This window comes from Sarcophilus harrisii, chromosome 2, assembly GCF_902635505.1.
Source record: "Sarcophilus harrisii chromosome 2, mSarHar1.11, whole genome shotgun sequence".
NCBI lineage: Eukaryota > Metazoa > Chordata > Mammalia > Dasyuromorphia > Dasyuridae > Sarcophilus > Sarcophilus harrisii.
In genome coordinates, this window is record NC_045427.1 from 241337612 (window position 1) to 241356916 (window position 19305).

Sequence of the window (19305 nt, forward strand, 5' to 3'; positions counted from 1 at the left end):
AGAAAATGCTCATGAACCCAGAAGCCAGAGAGGGGAAGAACCAAGCTAGCTTTTCAACTCCCGCTCGGCGCACAGCTCAGGGGGATCACTTTCCGCTCTAGTGAACTAAGCGTGCCCCAGGGGCTCTGGGAGGCACAAATCTCAGTCCTCTCTCCGCAGCCTACTCACAACCGCGACCCGAAGCTGGGGTCCAAAGCTCCACCCCCCCACCTCCTCAGACGGAGACAGGTAGCCGCCAATACTCGGACGACCCCGGGAGTCCCAGTTTTCCCAGTTCCACCAGCCCAAACCGATCAAACTCGCCGCCGCCCTCGTGGCCGGACCTCGCCTTACCTGAATGGTCTGGTTGGGGTCGCCGCCGGCCACCGGCCCCCCTACTAGCTTGCAGTAAAGGTCCTCGGTGGGCCTCGGGGGGCCCCGCGCTCCGGCCGGCGCCTCCTCGCCGCAGGTCGCAGAAGCGGAGATGCGGGTGCCCTCGGCCAGGTTGAAGTAGGGTGGGTGCAGGCTGAAGCCTCCGCTGGCCCCCCCACCCCAGCTGCTTCTACTTTCGCCACCAGTCTCGGGTGCCCCAGTCACGCCGCGGAGAAACAGCAGCAGAGGCAGCAGCAGGGGCAGCGCGCAGAGAGACGCGTCCCCTCGGCCGTGCCCAGCTCCCCACCTCGCCATCTTCTCAGGGGAGCGGGCGGCGGGCGCCGGGACGCGGGCTAAGAGGAGAAAGAGGAGGGGGTTCCTGGCTCAGAGAGGAACTGCAGCGCGCATGGAGAGCATCCAAGTAATAAATGAATAAATACGGTAAATGCGGGAGCCAAACTTTCTCCGGCTACGCTGCGCTCCCTCCCGGCGCCTTTCCCCAAAGCTCTCTAGCCTCAGCCCCGGGCCAAGAGGGCGGGCAGGACCACTTAATCCGGGGAGGAGACTTCCAGTTGTCTCCGCCCCCGCCCGCCCCTTTTCTCCTCTCAGTTCCCGGGCCCGGCCCAACCCGGCCCGGTCGGCTCGACCCGGCTTCGCTCCGCTTGGCTCGGCGCCCGCAAGCTGCCCAGCCCGTAGAATGGCTGTCCCGGTGGGGAAAGGGAAGGGACGGGGGCGGGGCTGGACCCTGGATGGAGGAGCCTTTAACTCTTCCTGCCCCGAAACGCGTCGGGGCACCTGCTGAAGAGAGGGGGAGGGGAGAAAAAGGGAAAGGGGAGGAGACATCCATTATTCCCGGGATCGACCCTCTCCTTGCCCCCACCTTGCGTGGCGCGGAGTTAGGCCGTGGGAAAAAGCACAGGCTTTCTTTAGAAGGGGAGGATTCCCCCCTTCCCTCTTCCCTCACGAAAAATCTCTTTTCAGGTTTCCCCTACTGGGTGGCTGGGGCCCCCACCCTCCTTTCTCCACTCTTCCCTCCCTCCTTCAGCTCGAATCCCCCGTCCCCTGTAGCCACGGGAACTGGCCTCCTAGGAGCGGCGGAGGAGGGACCGTGGGCTAGAGGGGGAGGGGGTATGGGAAGGGACCCCTCCCGCGTCGGGAGTGAGGTTCCGGCTGTTTGGTATTCAAGCTTGTAAACTCGTCACATCCGAAAACTTCCTGAGGCCCCAGGCGTTCTCTCCCTTCCCAAAGTTACGGGTTTTCACTCGCCCTTTGTCTCGGCCACTCCGGCCACCTCTAGCCCGGCCCGAGGAGGCGCCGCCCAGCGGCCCCAAGGATGCGGGGGATGCTCCTGCTTCTGAGACCCAGGCGGGCAGGCGGACTGGGAAGGAGCACCAAGTCTCAGACCCGGGACTCTTAACCATTGTGCGCGGTCCTCGCCCCCTCTCCTCACATCCAAATGACATACTATCAGCTCGGGATCCAAGGAGTTAATTACCTTTCCCACCCCAAAGTAATATTTCTGCAAATAGATGGCTCGACTCGGATTGAACGGCCCGTTTCTCTTTTTCTCATCATTAACCTTCAGAAATAAATGTTTTAGGATCACAGTATTTTCGAGCTGGAGGCGACTTTAGAAGTCATTTAGTCTAACCCATCTTTTCCCAAGCACCCATTATATGCGCTTGGTATAGATAACCTGGTAACTCTCGAGGTACAACTCTTAAATTACTTCGACTGATTCATATTTATGAGGAGAGGATATTTCTTTTTTTATGTATAGTAACTTTTATTGACAGAACCCATGCCAGGGTAATTTTTTTTTTTACAACATTATCCCTTGCACTCACTTCTGTTCCGATTTTCCCTCCTACCCTCCACCCCCTCCCCTAGATGGCAAGCAGTCCTATATATGTTGAATATGTCGTAATATATCCTAGATACAATGTATGTGTGTGCAGATCCAAACAGTTTTCTTGTTGCACAGGGAGAATTGGATTCAGAAGGTAGAAGTAACCCGGGAAGAAAAACAAAAATGCAAACAGTTTACATTCATTTCCCAGTGTTTTTTTCTTTGGGTGTAGCTGCTTCTGTCCATCATTGATCAATTGAAACTGAATTAAGTCTCTTTGTCAAAGAAATCCACTTCCATCAGATTACATCTTCATACAGTATCGTTGTTGACGTATATAATGATCTCTTGGTTCTGCTCATTTCACTTAGCATCAGTTCATGTAATTCTCTCCAAGCCTCTCTGTATTCATCCTGCTGGTCATTTCTTACAGAACAATAATATTCCATAACATTCATATACCACAATTTATCCAACCATTCTCCAATTGATGGGCATCCATTCATTTTCCAGTTTCTAGCTGAGGAGAGGATATTTCTAAGAAAAATGTTCTCGCATCCAGTCTTGTTCTTCCGACTGTATAAGTTTGGTGCCTTTCGAACAAAGAGTTACCCTCATGCTTTCTGTTCATCATCAAACTAAACAGATCCCATTCCCTTTCTCTTTAGATAGATTTAAAGCTCTTAAGTCCCTCAGAGACTGTTGTTAAGGTTAACAGGAATTCTAGGAGACTGGGTCTCTATTTTGCACATTTCAATACCTACTTACTTGACTTTTAAAGTCCCTTATGGCTTTAAATCCATGATAACGATAATGCTACGTTATTATTAAGAATAATATTTTAACATATCAAGGGACCAAAGACTAAACTGATAGGAGATACTTCCTCCTCCTGCACAAGTGGCAGTCCCTCCATACCTTTTCAGGATCATAGATATTTTTTTTACAGGCAAGAAAACTGAAACTGATTTGTCCAATTCATATAGGTAATGTCAGAGATAGAATGTTTCATGAATGGCTGTTGGTCAAAAAAATTTCTTATGTGGTGAGCAAATGTTGGTTTAATTAACTAGGATAGTCCTTGGAAAACATGTATATAAGGGTCTTTTGTACCTGAAGCTTTTCCAATATTATGAGAGTTATGTGGCTATTTAAAATAACAAGGTTAAGAAAGCACTTGCCTCATAATCCTTTTGGGGAAATTATGCAAGTTTTATCATTGACTTTTTAAAAATTATATTATAGCTTTTTATTTACAAGATAAATGCATGGGTATTTTTTCAGCATTGACAATTGCAAAACCTTTTTTTTCCAACTTTTCTCCTCCTTTCCCCCAGATGGCAGGTTGACCAATACATGTTAAATATGTTGAAGTATAAGTTAAATACAATATATGTATACATGTCCAAATAGTTATTTTGCTGTACAAAAAGAATCGGACTCTGAAATAATGTACAATTAGCCTGTGATGGAAATCAAAAATGCAGGCAGACAAAAATAGAGGGATTGGGAATTCTATGTAGTGATTCATTGTCATCTCCTAGAGTTCTTTTGCTGGGCATAGCTGGTTCAGTTCATTACTGCTCTATTGGAACTGATTTGGTTCATCTCATTGCTGAAGATGGCAAGGTCCATCAGAATTGATCATCATATAGTATTGTTGTTGAAGTACATAATGATCTCCTGGTCCTGCTTATTTCACTCAGCATCAGTTCATGTAAGTCTCTCCAGGCCTTTCTGAAATCATCCTGCTGGTCATTTCTTACAGAGCAATAATATTCCATAATATTCATAAACCACAATTTATTCAGCCATTCTCCAATTGATGGGCATTCACTCAGTTTCCAGTTTCTGGACATTACAAAAGGGGCTGCCACAAACATTCGTGCACATACAGGTCTCTTTCCCTTCTTTATGATCTCTTTGGGATATAAGCCCAGCAGCAACACTGCTGGGTCAAAGGGTATGAGCAGTTTGATGACTTTTTGAGCATACTTCCAAATTGCTCTCCAGAATGGCTGGATGTATTCACAATTCCATCAACAATGTATCAGTGTCCCAGTTTTTCCACATCCCCTCCAACATTCCGCATTATGTTTCCCTGTCATTCTAGCCAATCTGACAGGAATGTGGTGGTACCTCAGAGTTGTCTTAATTTGCATTTCTCTGATTAATAATGACTAGAAATATGGCTAGAAATAGCTTGAATTTCTTCATCTGAGAATTGTTTGTTCATATCCTTTGACCATTTATCAATTGAAGAATGGCTTGATTTCTTATAAATTAGAGCCAATTCACTATATATTTTTATCATTGACCTTTTACAGATAAGGAAAGAGAAAATATTCAGTCCATTTTCAAAAAACTAGGAAATGTTTGAGAGGGTAATACAAATTCAGGTGGCCTGACTCTAAGTGGAATATTATTTCTGCTTCTTGGATGAGGCATCAAAATAAGACTGGAGGGGGGGAATTAATAACAACAGCTATCTACTTATATGCTAAAGATGCATGATTTCTTTAGTCATCAATGCCTCTGATAGATCCCAGCCTCTCTGTTTTACTAGAAAGTTTTCTTAAGTAGCTATGATCAAGAAATAAATAAATCATCTCCTGGTAGCCAAAAACTCTCATGTTAATTTTTTTCTTTTCTTTTCTTTCTTTCTTTCTTTTTTTTTTTAATTTAGGTTGTCTGATTCCCAGTCACTAGGCAGATAGTCAATATATGGGTCTGTCCTGGAAGTGATTAATATAGTCTTCTAGAATTTGGGGTTACTTCAGGGTCATGATGAAGCATCAGAATAAGATTTATGGAGAAACAAAATTATGTAACAGATACCTGATTTTGGCGCCAAAAACTTAAATAGTTCTTTCTTGGATCACTTTGCTATGAAAAAAAAAAAAAGGATATATACATGATGAAACATGTATACCTACCTCCTGACAGAGAGAGATCATGTTTTTTGGGATGTGGCCAATATGGAAATTTGTTTTGTTTGACAATGCTTATTAGATAAAAGGGTTTGTTTTTTCTTTTCTTTTTTTCTCTAAAATAAAAAGGAGAAAATAAATTTTGGCTAATTGAAAAAATGAATTGAAATTTTAAAAATTTGTTCCTTAAAAAAATAATTAGATATGAATCTAGGTCTTCCTAGGACAAGTTCTGTGCTTTCTCATTATCCTCCAACTGCCAATGCTTCTATAAACTTCTTCCTATCCTCTAAAGACTGTTTTTTAGAGACTGTCCAGTGTTCTCGTCCATGAAGTCTGATTCATGAAGAGGTCATCCAGCACCTAACCAGTCCACCAATATATGATCATGGAGACCAGACAGGGCCAAGTATCTTTCAGAAACCATAACAGGAACCAGAATGAGGGACACATTTGTCGCTGGGAGTCTTACACTTTGGCATAGTATTGGATTCCTGTGTATTTATCCTACCCTTACAAAACACCTTCCCAAATCTTCCCTCACCAGTCTTTCAGCCACTTTGTTATGGTTTTGAAAAGGCCCCATAAACAAAGCAAGACCTTTACTCTAGTGCTGAGTTTGTGTCCCAGATGTTTTTGCATTTGGGTGGCTCCTGTGATTGGTTTTCCTTTTTCTTTCCCTTCACTTCTGCCAAACATCATCCTTGAGGGAACCCCTTGTCAGAAGCATCTGTTTGGCCAGCTGCTCTTCCTTGGAGTCTACAAGCCAAAACAGAGGCTGGCCTTTTGCAAAATCTTTCTCCTTCTGTTGGGAAAGAGGCAGTATTTCTTGCTTCACATTGCAGTTTACAAGCCTTTTAGATTTACAAAAATTTCTTTTTCTTTCTTCTGCCCTTTTGGAGAGACGGAAAGATTATTTGTATAATATTCCAATATGAGATTGATTTATTCAGAAGTTGCTTGTGTTGACTGCTATTATTTAAATCTATTCCCAGAGCCTCAGGCAAGGAAGAGAGCTTCAGCAGAGAAAGTGAATAGTTTGGAAGAGGACAATGTGGTAAAAAGCAACCTCAAAGATCAAATAGAAATAGAGCCATCCAAGAAACTGGAAACTGAGTGGAATGAGTAGGGGAATGGCTGAATAAATTATGGTATATAAATGTTATGGAATATTATTGTTCTACACAAGAAATGATCAGCAGGATGATTTCAAAGAGGCCTGGAAAGATTTATATGAACTGATGCTAAGTGAAGCAAATGGAACCAAGAGAACACTGTACACAGTAACAAGATTACATGATGATCAATTCTGATGGACATGGCTCTTTTCAACAATAAGGTGAGTTAGGCCAGTTCCAATGATCTTGTGATGGAGAGAGCCATCTACATCCAGAAAGAAGACTGTGGGGACTGAGTATGTATCACAACATAGTACTTTTTTGTTGCTTGTTCACATTTTGTTTTCTTTCTCATTTTTTCCTTTTTTGCTCTGATTTTTCCTGTGCAGCATAATTGTGGAAGTATGTATAGAAGAATTGCACATGTTTAACATAGATTGGATTACTTGCCGTCTAGGGAAAGAGAGGAAAGAAATTTTGGAATACAAAATTTTGCAAAGGTAAATATTGAAAATTATGTATGCATATGTTTTGAAAACAAAAAGCTTTATTTTTGAAAATAAAAAGCTTTTATAAAAAAAGAAATAGGGCCATTAAACCACTCATGAGGTTACCCATAACTCCCATATTGATCTAGAAAACCAAACATGTTTATAGATTTCTTTTATTATTAATACAGTAACACATTAAAATCAAAAAGGGATGTTGTGGGCCTCATGTAGCATATTTGATGTCTCTATTCTAAATCAAAATTTCGTCTTACAGATAAGAAACGTGGAACATACTAATTAACTGACTACCCAAGGTCACACAAATAGCAAGTGACAAAGCCTGCTAAACTCAGGTCTTCATATTCAAAATCCTATGCTATTTCCAGATTAGAAAGGGAAAATCTATTGTAATATAGCACTTCATTTCCCAAGCCCCCTCTCATTTCTGCTTTCATTATCTAAACCTCAAAGTTCCAAGATTCAGGAAAGGTAGAACTTAATCTCTTTATTCCCCTCTTCCTCCATTTATCATTTTTGATGATGCATATGAGATAAAGAAAAGCGAGAAAAGGGAGTGAGTAGAAATCAAGAAAGAGGGGGAGGGGAAAGAAAGGGGGGAGGAGAGAGAAGAGGGAAAGGAGGAAAAAGGGGGGAGAGAGAGAGGGAGGGAGGGAGGGAAGGGGAGAAGGAGGAGAGGGAGAGGAAGAGGAAGAGGTAGGGAGGGAGAGAGGAAGAGGAAGAGGGAAAGAAAGAGAGAGAGAGAGAAAATCATTAGCTCTGGACTTTGTTTTCTGGTCCCATTCAATTGAAAAAAGGCACTGAGCTTTCTTAGAACAGCAAATTAGAGTTGTGGCTCCCATTGTGGGGCTAGAAAGTTGTGTTCTCTCAATAGATTTCCCTTTTCTCCACATGCCTTTTGATAGAGTTGATAACCTAAACTGCATGTGTTTACCCTGATAATGGTAATCTGGACTTCCTATCAAATCAGCTCCTATTCATTCCATTTTTTCATAAGACAAGCAGAAGACGGTACTGGTGTTTGAAAGTGAGGGATTAAGGAAAATCTGTAGGAATTCCAGTCTGTTTATGAGGAGTTATCATTTTTACTTAGAGGTGACATTGACCTTAGAGAGCTCCTCTAATAGGCAAAAAGACTGACTATTAATTTCTAAATGAAACTTGCCTTATCCTGCCCTCCTCATCTTTCCCATTTCACTGGGGAATGATGGGAAGTAATCCTGAGATTTAGCTTTCTTTCCAAAGTTATTAAAAGGTCTAAATGCTAATAAAGAAGCAGCTGGTATAGTAAAAAGAGTATTAGATTTAGTCAGAGGATCTGGGTTTGAATTCTCACTTTGCCTTTATTAGTTGCCTTACTCATTACTTCTTTTCTTTGTATCCCAGCTGTGCCTCTATAAATGAACAGCTGGATCTAAAAAAATGCAACAGGAGTAGATTACAATAGATCTAGCAAAAGGGGGCCAGAGTACATGCCCAGGCCAGGGGAAATATTCTAGAACCCCCTCCATCCTCTTTGCTTCAGTTCCCTACTAAGATGGTCTAGACCAGGGGTCCTCAAACTACGGCCCACAAGCTAGATGTGGCAGCTGAGGACGATTATCCCCCTCACCCAGGGCTATGAAGTTTCTTATTTAAAGGCCCACAAAACAAAGTTTTTGTTTTTACCATAGTTCGGCCTTCCAACAGTCACAGTGAACTGGACCCCTATTTAAAAAGTTTGAGGACCCCTGGTAGACTTTGCCATCACTGTTCCTCTTCAAAACCCTGAACTCTAAAATTTCTCTCTCTGATTACAATCTTCTGTCCTACTTTCCACTATCTTTTCCTCCTTTCTTCCATTGTAAACTGTCATCTAGGACTCTTTATTCTCCTGACTAACCTGTTTTTGCCTTTCCTTTTGTCTTCGAAGTCTTGTCTCTTTGATCATCCACTTTAATAATTCATCCTTCTGCATTCTGAGATTTCACTTTCCTTTTCCTTTCCACTATTCCTATCCTGTTAAACCTCAAACCTGGATAGCTCCATCTGTTTCTTCTGCCCTTAATCTTAAACTGCTGAGCACTACTGGAAGAAAAAATAAACTGTGAAATCATGTTGACTGGGTCCTCTACAAATTTAAGTTATCCAACTACAATTTTGACTTCACAGCATCTTCTTAGTTATCTGAAGACGTGGTATAATAGAAAAAAACAATTTCCACTTTGTGATCAAGATTTTGAGTCAGAAGTCTTGAATCCCAAGGCTTCTAGTTATTACCTATGTGGTCTTGTTAAGTAACTTCCCTTTTATGTCAGTTTTCTCATCTGTAAAATGAGCCTTTTTTCTGGATTAGTGATCTCCAAACTTTTTTGATTGTTGTCTCCATCAGAAAATTTTTTTTAACATGCACTCTCAATTTGTGTATATTTACTTATAAATTATAAGTATATATGTTTACATGGAGTAGTATGGACTTCTGTAGTAATAGTCATACATTATAAAATTTATTCTCAATTAGACACTTTAAGAGAATAAGAAAAAGATGAATTTTTTTTGTTCCTAGAGTAATTCAGGAAACAAATGGAATTTGTTGAGCAGAGATTGACTATATGGAGGATGGATTGGTATAGGGAGAGGTAGGAATACCAATAGGAAAAAAATTTCAATAATCCAGACCAGCACAAATGAAAGCCTAAATCAGGGTGGTGATTGTGTTAAATTGAAAGAAACAAATATTGAGAGACAAAGAAGTAGAAATGACAAGTCATTCATGTAGTAAATGGAAGAAATGGATTTGAACCTAACTTTTATAGCTCTTAATCCAGTCTTTCCATTGCAGCATCATCTCTATTGTCTTTTCTATTTCTGTGTCTATGATCCCATGATCCCATAACTATGACTTTTCCAGAATAGCCGTTTCAAACTCTCTACTTATCTCAGATCCACAACTCTACTTCTTCTCTCAGCAAATGACTTTACTTTCTACTTTAAGAGACTATTTTATGTGAACTCCCTCAACCTGCCTCCTTCACTCCAGTATCACAGGATGTGATGACCCTACTCTTTGCCAGAAATAACCAATCCACCTTCAAATCCATGAGATTTTCTGATCTTCACCTTGCCACTCTTTCTAGTTAATGTCTTATTGCTCTTCTTCCCTAAGACAAGCACTTCCCTGGCTCCTCTCTTTAATCACCACCCATTCAATCAGCCCGATCCCTTGGCATGTGGCTTTTGTTCTCACTACTCTCAAACAGCACTCCCCAAGGTCACTAATGACTTCCTTATTATGAAATCTAATGGCCTATTGTCACTCCTCATCTTGCCTGGCCTTTCTGTGGCATTTGACATTGGACTGCTCCCTCTTTCTAATTATTCTCTCCTTTCTGAGATTCTGTGATACTGTACTTTCATGCTTCTTTCCCTGTGTTTCTGACTCATTTTCCATTATCTTTACTGGTTCTTCCTCTTCCTATAACCTTTTAAACATTATGGTCCCCCAAGGTTTTTGTCCTTGAAACGCCTTTTTTTTTTTTTTTTTTCTCTAAGGGCTGTCCCTTGATGATCTCATCTAATCCCATGGCTTTAATTATCATCTTCATTTTGATGATTCCCAAATCTATTTCTACCCCTAATCATTCTCCAGGGTTCTAGTCCTATATTTCAACTATTTGTTGGATATATAACTCCACTTGGATGTGGATAGCTCTAAGTTCAACATATTCAAAACTAAACTCATCATCTTCTTCCCAAAACCTGCTCTATTCTCTCATTTTTCTATTTCTATTGATGGTAGAAGCATTTTCCTGCTTACTATATGTAAAACATTGGAGGTAATTTTAAAAAGTCCTTCTCCCTTTTCCAATTTATCCAGTAAGTTGAAAAGTGCTGAAGATTCTACTTCCTAGATATTTTTCCAACCATTCCTTTCTCTTACTTCCCATTACAACCCCTCTAGCTCAGCCAGTCCTTTACCTCTGCTCATTTAGACCTTTAGTCTTTAAAATTTTTTAATTGTTTACACTATTAGTAAATAATTTTTGAGCATACATACATACATATATATATATATAAAGCATTCACAAATAGAATGCATGTATTTATATACTAGTAATTCTATGATGAAATTTATACAAAATCAAAATGATAAGGGAGTAGAGATGATATACCTTGAAAATATTTTGTATTAATGGCACAAAAAATCTTGCACTCACTAAAATTATTAACGATATTTTAATGAAAGCAATGTTATTGAAGATACTTAATTTTAAAATAATATTGTCAGCATTAATACTCAATCATGCAGCAATCCAAAGACCTGATTCGAAGTTCTGTTTAATTTGAAACTTGGCTTGAATAGCTGTCCTTGCTGAAAAGGATACCTCAGAAAGATATGTAGACCTAAACAGAAAACATGCTGATATTAGCTGCTTTTAGTGAACCCATCCAACAATCATACAAAGATTTTTTAAATTGAAATTTGGTTAGTAAATGTCCATCTTTCCTGACATCAATTAGTGGCTTTTATAAACTAGTAGGAAAATGTTGCAGATTTGTATTTTTAACAAATGACTTCAAAGCCACTGAAACACTTCATTTCTATACTTTTAAAATAGTGAAAATTTGTTTCCAAATTTTAAAATTAAGATCAGTTGGAAAGCATGTGTGTGCCTATACAACTGCAGTGAAAGTCTAGGTTGCAATTTAGTTATAACCTTTCTGATTGGCCAATATCAGCATACCTACAAATGGCCAATATCAGCATACCTACAAATGGCCAGAGGTGCAAGAGTGGGAGAGAATTGAGCTATAATGGATGAAAGAGATAGTAGAGAAAAATCCATACTTGATTATTGTGGAATGGATGAGATGAAACTCTTCCCATTCTCTGAAAAGTTAATCATGCATACTTTGCACTCAATCTGTGGCTCCTACTTGGGAAATTTCTCAGATAATAGTTTACTAACTGGTCTTCATAGTTCCAAGCAATTCTTGTTTTAATCTATTTTTTGCACCATTGCCCAACAAACTTTCCTAATGTAGTTCTTGAATCAAATAGACTTTTCTATTACAAAACTCTCAATTGTTCCCTAATGCTTACTGAATAAAATATAAATTCATGACTGGCATTCAAGGACTTCCCCAATCTAGCTCCAATTTACCTGCAGTGCATCATCTATTCCTTTCCTTTATGTATTTAATCTCCCAGCCAAATTGGACTACTTTGCATCCCTTGTTCTTATCTTTCCCTCCTTAATCTCAGCTAATAGTGCATTTATTAAAATATTATTCATTAAAATAGCATTTATTAAGCATTTAATATCTGCTAAGCACTCTGATAAGCACTGGGGATACAAAAAAAGAGGAAAAAGTCCCTCCCCTCAAGGAGTCTGCAATCTAATGGGGGAGACAACAACCAAATAACAATGCATGTATAAGATATATATATATATATAGTGTAAATGAGAGGTAATCTCAGAGGGAACACACCAGGTAGGGAGAGGAAGAAGGAAGTGAAGAGTTCTTTTGGGAAGCAGGATTTATAAGAAATCCAAAAGCCAGAAGTGAGGAAGAAGAGAATTACAGTTGTAGGAGAGAGCCAGTGAGAAGACTAGTAGTCAGGAAATTGGTCATGCAGCATAAAAAGCCAATGTCAGTAGGTCAAGGAGTATGTGGAGGGGACTAAAGTGTAATAGGACAGGTTGTTGTCCCTCATTTGTGAAGAGAACAAAAATGATTTTGGAGTCAAAGTACAATGTGTCAGACTGGTTAACCAGACTGATATGAACTCAAAAGGTTCTACTAGAGGTTGGACACAAATAGTCCATACAATTCTCTAAATTCTCTAAACAATTCTCATGTTTCTTTTGAGCTGCTGCAATTCTCCTTCACTCATAGAGTACAACACCTGTGAGATGACTTTAAATGTAGGAAAGGCCCAGTTGTGAAATACTTTGGCTTCTGAGTGGAGGATAGACTGAAGTGGGGTGAGATTTGATTCAGGGAAAGCAATTACTAGGCTATTACAATAGTTCATTTGTGAGTCAATGAGGGATGACCATATAGGTAGAGAAGAGATATTAAAGAGATGTCTTAATGTTTGATATTTTTACTTTCCCCAGTTACATGTAAAACAATTTTTTACATTTGTTTTTAAAACTTTGAATTCCCTCCCTTCCCCTCCACCCCAAACTCATTAAGAAGGCACATGTGAAGTTATGCAAAACATTTGCATAAAGGAGAGAAGTCTTGAAAGTAGAAATGACAAGGCTTGCCCACAGATTTGATGTCAGTGAGAGTGAGAGGTTTTCCAGTGAGGAGTCAGAAAGGATACTTAGATTAAGAAACTGGGTGACTGAGAGGAAAGTGATAATAAGGAACAGTAATAAGGAATTGTTATTATTGTTATTTTATTGACTGTAATAGGCAAGTTTGGAAGAAGGGAAAAATTGGGAGGGGGAGAGATCATGATTTCTGTTTAGGAATGTTGAGTTTGAAATACAAATGGAATATCTAGTTCAAGAATGTCAATTGGCAATTGGTGATAAAAGACTGGAGTAAAGGACAGAGGTTAGGGATTAGAATTATCTGCCTGAAGAGGATGATTAACTTGTCATGACTGATTAGAACATCATTTGAGATAATATAGAGGAAGAAGAAAAGAGGGCCCCTTGGAGACATGGACATGATCCAGAGAAAGAGCCACCAAAAGTGACTAAGAAGGAGTGGTCAGACAGGTAGAAGGAGAGCCATGAGAAAGCAGTATCACAAAAACCTAGGGAGGAAATTGTATATAGAAGAGGGAGATCAATAGTGTCAGGAATTGCAGAAGAGAGAAGAAGGATAAGGATCAAGAAGAAACCATTAGATTGGCAATAAAGAGGTAAAAGAGTTTTAATTGAATGATGAAGTCAGAACCCAGAAAACAGAACATTTAGAAGAGAGAGCACCAATTGTAGACAGTTTTCTCAAAAAGTTTAGCACTGAAATGGAGGAAAGATATAGGATAACAGTGAAAGGGATGTTAATTTCAAGTAAGACTTTAAAAAAAATAATTAAGGACATGTTTGTAGGAACAAAGAAGTATCAGGTACATAGAGAATGATAACAAAATAGAGATGATGGTGAAGACAATGCTGAAAAGATGTGAAGGAATTGGGATCAGGATATATGTGGAGGGTTTTACCTTAACAAAAGGAAAAGTCACTTTTTTGTGACATATGGCTGAAAAAGGAAATCAGAGAGGAAATTTTCTGAATAATATGAGACTAGAATGAGAGGACAAAGGGGGAATCTTGGCAGATGGCCTTAATTTTCAATAAATATGAGGTAAGGACCTGAGCTGAAAAAAGACATTGGGGAGAGAGGGCTAACATAGGAAGGTAGAGATAGATGAAAAGATTTGTAATAGATTTGTTGTGAGTGAGAATTAAATAAGGAAGCTTTGCCTGATTGCCTTGCTTCAATGAGAGGCCAGTTGAGATATAACATAAATTTGTACTGAGCCCAGCATAACTTTGTGATTTTCTCTAACTTCATTCAGCAGAATGTATATAAGAGCAAGTGGGAGGTCAATGAGGGCTTAGTTGAAATCATGTAATATAAATTAAAATGTGGTTTTGTTCATGCTCATGCCATTCCTTAATCTTGGAACGAAATCCCCATTTCCTACCACCTAATACCAGGTAAGGAGGACTAAATAAGTAAGTATTCAAAGCTCAATTCAATTCTTTCCTATGTAAAGTCTACCACATTCACATACCCATAAAAGTGATCACCTCCCTCTCCAAATACTTTTTTTTTTTTTCAGATATTGATGTTCTTTTTGTTTCTTCCAATCCCCAGCATCAATTAATTACTAGATATTTCAAACTGAAGGGCTCAACATAGTCAAAGAAAAACATGCTATCTTTCTCCCCAGTTCTAATTGTAGCCTTCTATATTCCTGTCTAGGGCACCACTATCCTAAAACTATCATTCCAGTTTATTGAGATTGAAATGTTTGTGCTATTCTTGATTCTTCACATTCAGCCATTCCACATATCCAATCACCTTCCATTCCATCATTTCTGTTCTCTTCTTTCCAACACAGCCACCACCCTAGCTCAGATCCTTGCCACCTCTGGCCAGGACTATTGAAATAGCATTCTAATTTATCTCCTTGCTCCTATCCATTCCAATCTATCCTCTATATAGCTGCTAAGGTAATTTTCCTAAAATGCAGATCTAACTATATTAATATCTTTGCAATAAACTCTAATAGTTCCTTATAATATTAAGGATCTAATATAAATGTTTTAGCTTGCCACTTAGTACTCTTCACAATTTGCCCCAACCTATCTTTCCACTTGTATTGCATATTACTGTCTTTCACAAAATCTATAATCTAGGCAAACTGGCTTTCTTACTGTTTTTCATACATGACATGACACTCCATTTCTTATTTCTGTTACTTTTCACTGTCTTTCCCCTCATGCTTGGGATGCACTTCCTTCTCATCTCAACCTCATCTTCAAGACTCAGATTAACTACCACCTTCTTCAGGAGGCCTTTCTTGATCTCCCCATTTGCTAGTACTTTCCCTTTTTCATAACTCTGTGTGTATGTGTATGACCTAATCAAATTTTTTGATTGTAGCAATCAAGTACAATCAAGCAAAATCAATCGTAGTATGTACCAAACACATATCCAGTTTCATTTGGAAGTCAAGAAACAAGCATTCATGATTGGGTGTTGCTTTGAACAGGGTTCTAAAGTTTTTCAGTGCCATTTTCAAATACATTATTGAGATCACTGTATAAATTGCTCTTTCCTGGTTAAAGTTTATTTACTATGTATTAGTTTATGCAAATCAGCCCAACTTACTCTGAATTCTTCATATTAGTAATTTCCTAGAGTAAAGTTATATTCTATGACATTTATATTCCATAATTTATTCAGCGCAAATGATGACCATTCACCTTCCTTCCAGTTTTTTGCTACTACCAGAAGTACTGTTGTATACATAGTTACATATGTGGACCTTTCCCCCCTTTCTTAATATTCTTTGAATATATTCCAATTTGAAACAATGCTGGAAGAAAGAGTATATACAATTTAGTGACACTTTGACTGTAATTCCAAATTGTTTTCCATATGGTTGGATCAATTCATAGCTCTTCTCACAGATCCTCCAATATGTATCGTTTTCATTTTTTGACATTTTTGACATTCTGTTGGATATAAGCTAAGCCATCAGAGTTGTTTACATTTGTATTTCTTATTATTAATGATTCTTTTCCTCAAATGCCTGTAACATTTAGACTAGATTTCCCCTTTGGGCTTAATCTCAATGGGGCAAATCCATCTGATTTGCATTTTAAATTTATCACAACGTGGCCCTTTAAGTCTACTTTACATCTCACTCCCCTTCATGAACTCTACAATCTAATAAAAAGGGATTTCTTCTGTGAAAATTCAAAGATAACATTTCATTTCTGTATTTTGTGCTTTTGCATAAGGTATCCCAGATACCTGAAATGTTCTCCTGCCTCACTTCTACCTCTTATAATCCTTATTTTCCTTCAAAAGTCAGTTTAAGTGGATACCCCCCAGCTGCATATACTTTCTCAGCCTCCAAAGTTACTTTATATGTACATACATATGTATTGTGTAATAGTGTGAGACTGTCTTTTGAGAGCCAGTCCTTGAAGTATGTGCAAATATTCCTTGCCTGGTTTCAGTCCTTGAAGTATACACAGATATTCCTTGCCTGGTTTCGGTCTTTAAAGCATGTGCTGAGATATTCCTCACCTGATTTCAGTCAGTGTGACCATATGAAACATTTAGGAGTAGTTGTTTCTAACCATGTTGACATTAGGATTGTATAACTATAAATTCTTCTTTTTAGGTATAAAACCAGAGGAACAGATGACCAAGGAGATGTTGAACTACAACTAAATGAGACCAGAAAAGGGATGACCTCCCCTCTCTCATTCCCTTTCCTCTGTTGTTGTGAACAGACAAGATTATTTGAGCTGCGGGGCAGAGGAAAAGGCAGCTGTTTTATATCCTACAAGATTATGGTAGATGTGAGTAATATGACTGCATCTGTCTCTAATGTTTATTCTTTCTTGACTCAGGCACATGAAAAGTCCAGTGTCCAGCCAGCAATCCTGTAAATTTGGGAGATGCAGTGGTTCCATTGGTGACCAGATCCAGTAGCAGAGTCCACTAGAACCAGCAGCAATAGTCACAGGCGTTGGAAGATAATTGAATAACTCTGAGAGGGATATGTCTAGGAAGTATACTTATGAGCACAAGGAAGTTGGAAGAGGTTGTAAATTAGAAGCTCAGCTATCTGGCTCATCAGCAGATAGATTTATCTAAGAAATGTCTCACCTTGTGAGTAATCAGCTCAGCAGAGAGATATCCATCCATCCATCCATTTACCTATCTATCTATTTATCTATCATCTATGTATCTAACTACCTATCTATCTATGTACCCCACTCACAATGAACTTCATGAGAACAGGAAAAAAAAAAAACTTCACAGGCTAGGGAGATACCTCTTTGCCATAAATGTTCTTTACATATATATTTCACGGCTTTAAATTAGTGCACATTTGTCATGAATTTGGTGGGAATGTTTTATATCACCTGTGCCATGACCACTCAATAAACATCTTCAGTATAAGCTAATGAAGTATGAATGTTAATGACTGGTAATTGGAAAATATTGGTAAAGACTCATAAATGAGAGTTTTATGTCATTTCTCAAGATTATTCCTAGAATTTTGAAGAGTTGTCCCAGTTGTCCTTTGGGGCCTAATCTATGAACAAAAGTTATGTGTAGAAAACTGACTCTAGAAAGGCTGCTAAATATATATGTACATATGTGTATTTAAATGCTAGATTCCTTAATAGAATATAAACTCCTTGAGGGCAGAAGGTATTTTCCTTGTATCTCCAATGTCAGATACAGTACCTGATGTATAGTAGGTACTTAAAAAATGCTTATTGATTGATAATTCATGTATCATAATTATTTATGAAAATACTTTTCCCCTTTCAGATTGTAAGCCTATTGAGAGCAAGGTCTAAATCATAAATATCTTAGAATCTTTGGTTCCTTAAAAAAAAAAAAAAACCTTCAGTTGCTCCCTATTTATTTCTCAGATAAAATAGAAACTTCCCACACTGAGTTTAAGATATTCTATAATCTAGTTCCAATCTACTTTTCCAGCTTTATTTCATATTATTGCCCTTCAAGTTCTCAGTTTTATGGCTAAACTATTTCTTTAAATCAACATTCTATCATGTCCTTCTATGTATCTTCACAAGCTATTCTCTAATCTAGAATATACTACCTTTTCCTTATGACTTTCAGATTTCATTTCTTCCTTACTGTGTTACCACGTCTATTAATCCTTCTATGATCTCCCCAACTGTTACTGCTCCCTTCCTACCTCAGACATTCCTTGAGCACTTTATTCTCTTTTTCTTGCCCCTTTTACCTCTATTTGATATTATACTTGTGTGTGTACTTGTTAGATCCCACCAGTAGAATACAAACTCTTAGAGAGCAAGGACAATTTCATTTTGTTTTTGTATCCCAAATCATTAACACAGCATAATAAATGATAAATCAATGTTGAATTGAACTTAATTAAATTGAATAATGTCTGTTCTTTTTATGTATTAAATAGATTTGTTGAATACATGAAAGAATGATTGTCCTTGAAAAAGAAGAATTAAGCCTGGTTAGTAGGACACCTTGGGGAGTGGTCAAGTTTCTCTTGTTACCTGTAGTTCTGGGCCCTCATGACCCTGAGGTCACGTGAAGTAGATTTGATTTTAGGAGTTCCCTCAAAAGGTTCATGTTCTCTCTTTTGCTTTATTGTCCTGACCTGAAATTTACTCCAGATAAATCCCCTTATAAACTTGTGTATATTTGTGTATACACAAATGTGGGCGAGAGGGGTACCTATACAAGCACTCAAGGTTAATAAATTTGTATGGGTAGAGAATAACCTTTATTTTATTCTATAGAAAAGAAACTTTGTAGGAATCAAAGTACTCATAGCAACCTATAAGCAGATAAAGAAGATGGAAAACCATTTAATTACCCTGTAAGTTTCTTTCAGAAAGGAAATGATTCCTAATAAGGCAACTCCTACAAAATTTAAGTGAATATCTAATTCTCCCCGTGGGTCCTAAATAGTCTCCCTACCTATAGTTTGGACTCTCGCTGGAGGTTAAAAACATTGTAGGGTTTCTAGATAGGTAATCTCCTTCTCTTGAGACTTGCATTATCTTGTATTACCATTTCCCCTCACCCACAGCATTATTGTTCTTTCAACTACAAAGACCTATTGCTTCTTCTTTTTCAAGAATGACATTGCTCAGGATTTTCCTTTCTTTCTAGGAGGCCAGATTGCTGAACTCTTAAATTTGGAGGTAACTTATGAGGCAGTCCCCAAAATTGACACTAAAGAAATCTCTCTCCTTTAACTTAAAAAGAGATTAAGCTACCTAGGAAATTCCCTTTGCCTAGCTAGAAGGCTAAATGCTAATACTTTCAAA

At 38.6% G+C, this 19305-nt stretch overlaps 1 protein-coding gene and 1 long non-coding RNA gene across 2 annotated transcripts in view; one reads left to right on the forward strand and one right to left on the reverse strand.

The window, feature by feature from the left end:
- Positions 1-1072, reverse strand: part of LAMA5 (laminin subunit alpha 5) — a 115327-nt gene extending 114255 nt beyond the window's left edge. The window contains exon 1 of the mRNA XM_031951721.1: positions 334-1072. Coding sequence (XP_031807581.1) covers positions 334-666 — 333 coding nt within the window. The 5' untranslated portion in view covers positions 667-1072. The remainder of the gene's footprint in view (positions 1-333) is intronic.
- Positions 708-17267, forward strand: LOC116421523. Its single transcript, XR_004231911.1, has 2 exons — positions 708-792; positions 16861-17267. It is a non-coding gene; the product is annotated as an uncharacterized LOC116421523 (long non-coding RNA).
- The last annotated feature ends 2038 nt before the right edge of the window (positions 17268-19305 follow it).